This window comes from Cyphomyrmex costatus, unplaced genomic scaffold (assembly GCF_001594065.2).
Source record: "Cyphomyrmex costatus isolate MS0001 unplaced genomic scaffold, Ccosl1.0 scaffold565, whole genome shotgun sequence".
NCBI classification, from domain to species: Eukaryota; Metazoa; Arthropoda; class Insecta; order Hymenoptera; family Formicidae; genus Cyphomyrmex; species Cyphomyrmex costatus.
This window is the reverse complement of record NW_017279836.1, coordinates 163,276-174,717: the sequence shown is the minus strand read 5'-3', so window position 1 is coordinate 174,717 and position 11,442 is coordinate 163,276. Positions and strand designations below refer to the sequence as shown.

General features: G+C 31.5%; 1 protein-coding gene across 1 annotated transcript; it reads right to left on the bottom strand.

Moving 5' to 3' along the window:
* Positions 1–1,020: 1,020 nt before the first annotated feature.
* Positions 1,021–11,226, bottom strand: NT1 (Neurotrophin 1). Its single transcript, XM_018546575.1, has 10 exons — positions 11,161–11,226; positions 8,258–8,422; positions 7,248–7,403; positions 4,600–4,708; positions 4,413–4,536; positions 3,674–3,832; positions 3,140–3,298; positions 1,820–2,151; positions 1,468–1,741; positions 1,021–1,249 (listed from the first exon to the last, which is right to left on the bottom strand). The coding sequence occupies exons 1-10, from the start codon at positions 11,191–11,193 to the stop codon at positions 1,021–1,023; spliced, it is 1,740 nt and encodes a 579-aa protein (XP_018402077.1). The 5' UTR covers positions 11,194–11,226.
* Between the last annotated feature and the right edge of the window lie 216 nt (positions 11,227–11,442).

Sequence of the window (11,442 nt, the reverse complement as noted above, 5' to 3'; positions counted from 1 at the left end):
ACAGAAATCAAACCATGACAACGATAAAATAAACATAATTCTCTCCTGTTTCTACTTTGCTAGTGAGCACCTTGTAGAAAAGTCTTTACAAAACATACAACTACGAGAACTTTAGCTTTCTCCATTTCTATAAGGATGCGGTTGGATTACAATAAAATCTTTAAATTTTGCATAAAATAAAAATTTAAATATATGTATAATATATCGCGATATATTAATTATTGTAAAATTTTAAATTAATTTAATTACAATTAATTGTCATATGATCCGTTTTGAACGAAAATATAATTATTCCTCTTAATTGATTTATTCTTGTCTGTCTAATTTTGAATTACAATTGAATCAGTTCAAACAACTAATAGGTGTTAAGATTAAAAAAAGAACAATCTAAGAATACTTTATTGGTGATACAAAACACAATCATATATCGTAAACTCCTTAAGTATATTTTATAAATAGAAAGAGGTAACAATTAATAAATATCAGATCGAGAGACGAATGTCTTCTATTCCAAGTCCGAAAAAAAGTGAAACAATCATTGCATCTACCCATTTTGGCCATAATACTAACATCTATTTCAATATCTTTTTACTATTAGTATACGAAGAATATCTTCAAGCAATATTCAAATAAAAATTTACTTATCACTTACCATATCTTCGCATAACCTAGTTAGGCGATAAAGGGTAACTAATTAGATAAAGTATCTATATTTAAATTTATATAATAATACAAAGTGTCTTCTAAGATATTTAAATTAAAAATGTAGGCTAGTCTTTATAAAATTTTAATTAAATTTTAGATTCTTTTTTCTTTTGTTTAAACCAGCCAACATAGAAAAGTCTCAGAGGCACATAAACAATGAACATGTTACCGCATAAAACTGTATTTTCTTTTAGGAAATACTACTCTCTCACGATCGTAGATATCAATGTAAGACACGCGAATTTCGCGAAACACGTGATTTGGAATCTTCATTAAAGTAGCATGTCAGGTACTCCGAAGGAAGAACACTAGGATTTAAGATATCATCGGCTTCCACGCGTTATTGTCGCTTTGGACCGGTGTCGGCTGGGTGGCGAGTTGCGGTTCTGCGGATTGCAACATGGAAGCCTCCGGCTTGAAAAAGTCTATAATTGGGTGATAGTTGTAATTGATTCTTCTTTGTGGCTCTTGGTACTCTTCGTCAAAACCTCCGTTCTGCAGTCTTGACGTGGCATCTACGTCCTGATCGTATGGCTGGCTATATCTAAAAAATAAATTTCTAATAGCTTTAGGAATTTCTAATAAATTTCAATTATAAGATTAATTCATAACTGTTATAATATCTGGCACAGATTATTTTCCTGTCAAATCTAAATGTCACATAATCTGATAGAGATTATTTCTCTCTCTCCTGTAAAAATATTTTATAAAATTAAAAAGATACTAAACTGTGGTAAGATAAAAGTATTGCTCGTTACTCACCGGTTAGTCGTATTACGGGAAGTCTCCGTGTAATCTTCGTGCGCGGTGGATTCTCGTCTGAAAGGTGGCCTGTTGAGTCGATTGGGCCTGCTGCTCTTGGTCAATGGTCCTTTGTAACCTGGTGCTCGCGTATTGGGCGCATGCTGTTGTGGTAATTTGTCGTACGGCCGCGGGATAGGCGAGGGCTTTTTCGGTCTGGTTCTACTGCCAGGCAAAGTAAAGCTGGGTCTACTCGTCGGATTGATCTCCACCACCGGTTTCTTATTGCTGGACACTGAAGGAAACGAGACGTATTCGCTGAGGTTGCTCAATGTAGGCGATGGCGAGTGATTCTGAGGTAAAGTACCGTGGCTGGAATCGAAGTTTAAGCTGGGAGTATACTTGGTAATATGATTAAGGACGATAGCCTTGTTAAGATCTTGAAAATCGTCCTTCTGGTCGTTGATCGAAGCGAAATCAGCGCCTGGAAACGTTTCCTTGGGCTTTATCGGAGGATCCTTTTGATGCGGCGGAAAGATCTCGGCGTAGCCGTGCACGTGACAACTACAACAGGTCGGCACTTTGAATATGTCCATATGAAGTCCTAGTTTCTGGTCCCAGGTCAGCAATCTGTGGTAGTTATAGATTTGTACGCAGGAAGAACGATAGTTTTCTGAGATAAATGAGCAACTTGATTGTGGATTGCTGTAAAGAAACATACACATTAAATATTATTAAATATTACTGTATTAAAAAGAATTTTAAAATACACATTAAAAAGAAAATAATTATATACTGTTAAATATTAAAAAGTCAATTTTTTAAATTAATTCTTTGAATTAAATAACATTTTATTTTTAACTTTCATATATATCATATAATGTATTATTTTAATATATGCATTTTAAATCCTACGACTAAAAAAAAGAACGATTACGTCTAATCAATTCACATATTTCTATAGTTAAATTAGTTTCAAAGTAAACAATATTATTAGTTACTTGTAAATAATGAACTAAAATTTGAGTTAAATATAATACATTTCTTGAATTAAAATATCTAACTCTATTGATTTAGTTTAAATTAACGACATATTGAGTAGTGATTTATATAGAAATGATTAAAAATGACTCAAATTGAGTATATAAATTGAATATAATTTGACAAATTTATTTAATACATGTATAATTTTTTTTCAGTTATGTGTTGTCATAAGAATATTCGCGCGAAGAGTGGGGATTGGTTGACAAGCGCTCCGCCGCCCGCGCCGCGCACACCACCGCTAGCCCCCAAACGTCATGACTTGAACGGCGCGCTTGCCAGGCCGTCCCGCAGCTTCCCGCGGCCCGCGCGCCCATCGCGGCGTTCTGTAGGCGTACATTCAATGTGTGGTAGGCCGAACGGACGCGCGTATTCGCCAATCTTTAAAAATTAATATCTCGTTAACTATTGCTGCAATCTCAAAATGGTACAGGACTTTTCGACTCAGTTCGGTCTACTCTACCTGCTCATGATAGGTGATTCGCTCGATTAATGACACCCTGTATATTAACTTTAACGTAATTATAACAGGCAAATATTTTATAACTTTGGTACCCTTTATTTAGTTTTTTAAATGGAATATTACACAAAATTAAATTAACGTCCAAATAAATTACTTTTTTTCCGAATAAAATAAATATGCCATACTTACGAACATTTCTCCAATCGTATCGTCTGGGTGTGTTCACCTGTGTTTATTATATACTTCCATACTCCGGAAGCAGCTCTTGCTAATTGTGGGCGAGCATATTTGACAGTTGATGGACAGGTGAAACCCTCCTCTACGTTGTCGAAGGGATTGTCAGATCGTCTGAAAGAAAAAATATGTAATAAGTAATAAAAATAATTTTCATCGATTGTAAAAAGATCTAATTTTTTAGTTATCAATCTTTTTATCTTAATTTTTTGCCTTATTTATAATTTATTTTAATCAAATTTTTAATCAAATATAAAACATGCAAGAAAATTATATATATGTGTGTATATAAGTATTTAAATAAATATATATCTAATATATATTTTTAGACAAAAGTTTCTATATATATATAGACGCATCATTTTTATTTATTTGAAGTCAATAGAAATGTAAAATTAAATTAATATTCTACAATAAAACTTGTAATTTTTAACTAATAAAACTTAATATTTTTTGAAAGTTAAATCGAAATATAGATATTTTAATTACCTTTTAATTTCATTATTCTCGTATCTGTTCTCGTATTTATTTTCCAACGGTAGGGCGCTTGGCAATTTTTCTTCCGCGCTTCCGTCTTGCGCTTTATAATCGGTCAATAATGCGGATACCATTTCCTTATTAGACCTTAAACTTCTTATTATTGCTTCGCTAGAAAGTTATTAACGGTTATAAGGCCGCTTAATGCTTTTTCGCGAAAGCAAAAAATAATAGCAATATTTTCTCCAATGTAAAAAATTTCTTTTATGTTTATTTCACTACTTATTCGAAGGACTAGGAATGATAACTTCGAGTAATGAAAATTTTAAAGAAATTTAGCAGGAAATGCCGACGAAATGATATTGCAATTGTTCATAGTTTCGTAACAAGTCGATTAGTGCAAATTATCTATTTGTAAATAAAATAATTAAGAAATTTAAGAAACAATTCAATAATTCAATAATAATGCACTTTTTTTCTAAATTTTTAAGAATTCTGTAATTAAATGTAGATACTTTGTCCAAATTTTACTAATTAAAAATCTACCATACACGATTAATACTTTATTTATCTCTAGAATTCGATCGCAGTTATTTTGATACTCTCGAGAAGAGGAGACGCGGAAAGTGAAAATCGCTGGCCTGCCAATTAAGACGAGCCAGGCGATTTTAATCTCGGTCGTATGCAAATTGTCGCGTAACAATGTTCGTCATTAATTCAATGCCGAAACGAAAGTTCAGGGCAGACTCACTGCGGATAATCGTTGGCCTCGAGACACACCGTCTTCGTGAAGAAAGTGCATTCGTTTTCCGTAGGCCTCCTCTTCGGATCATTCGGCCGTTTAGTTGGTCGCATCACAGGGGGCCTCGATAAACCTACGGAAATCATTAACGATTATTTTGTGTCATTTTTGCGATTCATGTTTATCGATTACTGACCTGTGTAAACATTCCTCCTGTTTGGAAGAGGCGGCCTTAAGGGTCGCATTGGTTTAATGATTATAGGCCGTCGTCGCTCTTGTGATCTAACTAACCGCAGCTCTTGAGCCTGCAATTTAAAAAATTTGCTTATAAAAATTTTTATAAAATTAATATTATTATACATATTATCATTTGTTATTGATTTCTATATATTTTAATGATTGAAATTATGTTAACATATTATTTAGTAAAAACATCCATTATTATTCGTTTATTGATCATTATTCTCTTTTTATTGCTTTAAATATTTAATGTTATATTATAATTAAATTAGAAACTAAAACTTTAGAACATTACTATTTGCAAATTTTTGAATGGCATATTAGCGGTATCTCATAAAAGATCTATGCTATGCATTAAAACGTGCATTTAATAAATGTACTTCGGCAAAATGGTTATTTAATGTCGTGAATTAAAACAGGTTACTTTATTCTTATATTATCAGATTTATTCGTAATACATCAAAAAATTTTTATTTCATACGAAAGAGAGGAAGACTTTCACCTTAACATGTTGTTCAATATGATGAAAAGGATTAACATAATTGTAGTACTCAATCAATTGTTAATTATACACTCTACTTTTATAATTTTAACGATGTTTAATTTATATTTTTACTTTTGTAATTTTAAAATTACTTTGTATTGATTTTGACTTCATTACTTTGATTTCTTTAAATTACATTTATTATGTTTTATGTTAGTTAGTTGTCCATATTAATTTTCAATTTATTGTGTTTTTGTTTTCGTGTTTTAATAATTTAATTTATATAATCGCGACTGAAAGAACTTTGTTAAGATGAAACTTGTCTTATGGCCCTTCGTTTATTTCTTATGTTTTGTCTTATTAGTGCAAATATTAAATTTACGATTGTTCTCTGTAATTATAAACACCTACAAATATTGTCCGTATGCACTGACCTTAATGATTGTTTATCTAAACTCCATGTATCGCGCGTTTAAAATCATCATAGATTGGAAATAATTTTTTTTTTCATATATTTTTTATCATTTTTATCTTAAATATAATTTAATAAATAATTTAATATCTTAAATTAAATACAATGTAAAATTCTGTCTTGCTTAAATAAATGAATGCGTCGTAGATTATTTGGCAAAATATATTAAAGTGGTTCCACACTTAAAATTGGACTTTTATCTAATTTCAAGCACTCTCTCTATAGAGTCTTCAGAGAAGAAGATCGCTGTAACACCGCTTATCTATTCTCACGCAGAATAAATCAACATCCGCCTATATCCGTTCAAGTCGCTCGCTAATTAATGTCCAGAATGGAAAGTCGTTCTGTTCGCGCGATATATCTGGCGGTATATACTAACCGCGACACTGCCACTCACGAGATTCAAGAGATGGTCCTTGCGACGAGTCGTCGCAATAAAATATGTCGAACACGTGAAAGTACTTGCATAAAAGGCGCTATTTAAAGGCTGCTCGATACAAGTGAAACCATACGATGCGCCCATTCTAAATCCAAGAATACTGTAATCTAAGCTCAATGAAGATTCGACAAATGTTATTCCTTTGAACCATGATGTCAAAAGTAAATTCGAATAACTGACGGAGCTTGCGAGAAGAAAGCAAATACAAGACTAAATTTCTTATAAAATATATGCATTATATGATAATCTATATTGCATAATAAGATATTTTAAAAATATATGTGCGATGAAGTAAATGAAATAGTAATATATAAATAAAAATTAATGCGGGTTTTTCTAACTCTTCTTATTATAGAATGTCTTGGCCCTTTTTATTACTATATAGATAGTTATCATTTTCAGATATTATATTTCTTGTTTTTCAATATATTATTGTTTTGAAAAAAGATATCATGAATTTATTTTTATTGCACGAAAGAACAATTTTACTGAAATGTCTAAAAATTTAACTAGACAATGATCTAAAATTAATTTTTTTTGTTGAAATATAAAAATGAAATATAATCAAAATAATTATGTAGAAAATTCAAGCACAATGAGCGTTGCAATGCTGTAAAAAATTCGAATATTCCAGTTTCAGTCCTATCTAATATAATTTTGATAGTTTAACAAAATTGTTTTCAGATTTGTATCTAGCCAAATTTTTAGATACTTTATCAAAACATTTCTATTTGTGAATAAAATAACTTTCAATATATAAAAAATAATTAAAATAATAATAAAATAATGATCATAATATAAAAGTGTTTAATTAAGATTTGATTTAGTTGGGCGTAAAAATAATGCATCAATTTAGAATCTGTATAAAAGTAATCAAGGATCTACGTATTTAAGGCGCAAATAAATTCAGACATCAACTCAATAGTTTAGAAATCGTCATAAAGCACGAATCTATTAGTGACTGCATATACCTATATATAAAAATATTTATAAGCGTTGCCAGGAAAAATATACATATTTATTAACTGGTGGGATAAATCTCGCTGAAATTTACGACAAAGTGAACACATCAAACTCCGACTTTCTACCGTTCTCCGATAGTAGGAAAAAGTCGATGCGATAGATTATTTGTGCGCAATCACGTGTACCACGTAAAGACAATAAGTACTTATTATTTTTTTATCTGTACGTGTCCGCTCTTGAACTCACTTCAGGTAAAGCCTCGGGCATCTCGTCCTCGTCCTCCTCCTCGCTCTCCTCGGAATCGGAATCGTTGGATATGATCTTTGCTATATCCATGCTGATTGGTAACATCAGATCCCTGCTCGCGTTTTCTCTGTTTCCACCAAGCAGAGACTGGACTTCCTCAAGTGGCGAAGAGGTTGTGTCGTTATTGGATATTCTAGTGGAGATTAGAGTTGCCATTGCCAGCTTTTGTGGCTGCGACATGCTACGTATTATTGGTATTACCTCGCCGATTTGTTCCCTCTTCTCCGGTGTCTTCATCGCCTATAAAAATAAGGAGAATTAGTATTTTACTTACGTAAAGCCAATGACTACAGACATAGATCTAAATAATAAATTAACTGTACCCAGTATAATCTATTTACACTGAAAAAAGTAAGATCGGTTCGCTAAAAATAGACTTTTTGTAAACAGATCACTTTAACAAATAACTCTATTTATTTCAAAAGCAATTTTTTAAAATAAAGAACAAAAAGATTGATTTATAAAACAACCTTTTAGTTAGAAAAATCAATTTTTCGCAAAATAGATCGATTAAAATCACTGTTGTTGTTTTAAAAGATCGATTAAAAAAAATGATACTGTATAGTTAATTGTATTGAAAATATAAATAATGATTATTTTGATTTTTTTATAAATAATGACCTTATTAAATTATATATATACATGTATATACACAAACGTACATATATTGGCTACTAGGTCACGTGGGTACAGTTACCTTATCTTATTTTACTGATTAATCTTACGAAGATGTAGATAAAATAATTTATAACATTCTATAATATATTACTATTTATTCATTTAATCAAATACAATATCTATTAATCTGTCAGGCTTTAAGTGCCACGAATTTTTTTTTCATATACAGACTTTTACGTTTTCTTCTTTACAATCCATATTTTACGAAAAATGAAGAAGATATATTAGATGAATGTCATTCGAAAGTCCTCCATGCAAACGTGCCCACTCACGGATGCCACTATTCCTCGTACTTTACTCGTCCTGTTTTTGACGTCTTCATCGGCGAGCTTGAGAGACGTTGATAACTTCTCCTGAGTTTTCTCGCCATCATTGGCCTTATCGACATTGTCGGTGTTCTTCTTTTCGGCATGGATTGGGGACAGTAGCACGACTGCCTAGAAAATAAAATGAAACTTAAATCATTTAATATTATAAAATAAAAAATTACACGCCGCGTATTGCGATACATATTTTTTTAATTACCGTTGATAATATTAGTAGATAATTTAATAATTACATCTCTTTAAGCGTTATATTCAGCGCATTAATAATTCTAGGATTACATTATGCATTATTACGTCTGTATCTGCCTAATTAATTGTCAGAAGTGTTAAGAGGATGTTATCTAATTCTTGTTAATACGGTAAATTACAATTAACACAGTTATCTAGGAAGTCGCGGTTGATGCGAATCAAAAATATAAATTTTCATAAGCGAATTAAACAGAATGTTAATTAACTTTGATACATTACTAATTAGTGGACGTCGTTCGAGAGACGCCGATTTAATAGAATCGCGAGTGAAAACAGCGTGTGCGTGGTTCAGCGCCGCGGAGACAATAAAATGCAACTTCCGGAAAGAACAATCGTAACGAGTGTGCAAAGCCGCTATACATAGCCGCGAGTGAACTGCAAGGAAGCGTAAATTACGTTACACGTATCTCTCTTGTTTGCCAAGAGCGTGGACCGATTATCGCGCAAGAGATCTTTCCTCTTCTTTTTTTTACGAGGAGGAAGCCCGTCCAGAGAAACGTGTCGGCTACGAGGGTTACGTTTGTTGCACCGGAAGCGCAGTGGTTGCAATGAGCTTTCGTATAGGACGCAAGAGATCGCATTGCGATTCTACGCAATCGTCGATAAAGGAGCGTCTTAACAATACCGTCGCGAAAGTATTATGCAGATTTCATGCCTCGGTAAATACGAGACTTGACTTGATAACTTCAATATGTAATTTATATGTATATCATTTTTGTGCGCCAAGACTTGGATTTTCAGTGAAAGTAACTGACCGTCAGTTTTATTTAAGTTGACTCTCGGCAACCTGTAATTGAGCGATTTGATGAATTTATTCTTCGATTTAATTATTTTCAACTAAACGAGTTAATTATTATGAATGAGAGATAATCACATTGAAAGCTAGTCATTAACTGTAAACGCTAGATTTATACCCGACGTATTAATGAATAGGTGCAATATTAAATTTATTGGTGCTTAAGTTTCATCAGTGTTCGTAGATCGGACCGGATATTCTTATAATTATCATTAATTAATTTCTTATTGTGTCTAATGGAATAAAATTGTTTTGTATATATGTTCGAGAATATCTCTTCTCGATACTCTAATAAAAAGGCAACTTAGTTTCGCTAAAATACAATCAAGCAACAAATGTAGGATACAACTATGTACGTGAGAATATATTAACCATATGATGCACGCGATGCAATATACGCCTTCAATTCTAAGAAAGCCCACTTCTCAGCTTTAACATAACGAAGAATGCTTCGACTATTGTTCAGTTTATTAAAAATGTATTTCTTTTTACTTTGGTGAAATGGTGTGAAACTGTACGGTGCTTGTAAGCAAATTTGTAAAAGTAAGAAATTTCACGAGAAAGAAAGAAAGATCAGTTATTACTTATCTTTATCAAAGATCGAGTTATTTTTTGCTCTCGCTTATTGTTAAAGAATGAGGAATTTGGCCAAACATACATTAGGAGAAAGGCGTTTGGCATTTGTGAATATAAATTGCATAGTAAAATAATTATGGCAAAAATTCTATTTTTATAAATTACAGTCATTTTATAGGTCAACTATATACTTTTTAAATATAATTTATTAATATAAATATAATAACTATTATATTAACTATTATATTACTATATATATATTGTATTAATATCATAGCGATAATACAAACATAAACATATAGAGCTTCTAACCATAAAATTATTTTATCATGCAATTATAGTTACAAATATATCAAATATTTTTCTTTCAGTGCAAAAATAAAAATATAAGAGAAATTGAATTAATTTGACGGTCCTTTTTTGTTATATGTTCTTACGTGCTTCTTTTACTCCTATTAAGATTAAAGATTTAAACTATTTTGCTGGTTATTTTATAATCGTAACGACCCAATAATCGTCGACACACGAGTAGAAGATTTCACTGATATTCAGTTTTCAACAATGAGAGCAAAATCGCGTGACTGCGTTTAAGCATTTCGTGACGGGTGTTTCGAGTTAGTTTCCATATTTATCGCAATGATGAAGAGCCTTTCGCAAATTCTCGCGCGAGAGCGAACTCGGTATTCCAGTACATGTGCGAAGCATCCATTACTTTTCCTCATTCCAGCAAGCGGCTGGATCAAGGTCGCAACAAAGGTTGTTCCACTTTGGACCAGGTAAACTGACATCATACGGTCAAGAAACTGAAGGAATCGGACACTTCATTCATTCCAAGATAACAAGTAAAACTGTCTTAATGCAGTTAAAAGATTAATGATCTTAAATGTAGTTATTGATAAAAAAACACTAATGACTATATACTATAATTATTCTTTAATTATCTCATTGGTTTAAATATGCTTTAAAAAAAAAATTTGGATATGATTTAAAATATATAAAAATACTATAATTATTAGATATTGAAGTTCCTTGCGCATTTGTTCGATTAATTGTTACACGATTAGAAGAGATAAGAGGCGTTAAAAGTATTAAAACTAGAAATATTAAAGGATCATTTAATAGGAATAATTAAATTTAAGAATAGCAATAGGAAGTTGTACTACATACTTTTAATCAGTCATAAAAATTAAAATTAAATATATGTTGCTGAAAGAAAAACAAATCTTACCAGCAGCACCCAGCATGACTGTCCTATTATCATCCTAACAAACCACTAGACTCATCAACAGTTTTAGTATCAACTGGTTTGCAATTATCCCGGATTTCACTGTCACTACCACTGCAATTATATATATATATATATTTGTCAATCTCTCAACACTATTATAGAACAGTATCATTAAACACTCAACAAAAGTATTTTCTTCACAAATTATTTTCGATTATGCTTGCGGAGCCTTTTGAAAAACAAATCAAACCTAGATATGAAAACGACTTCCTTCAGAGAAGA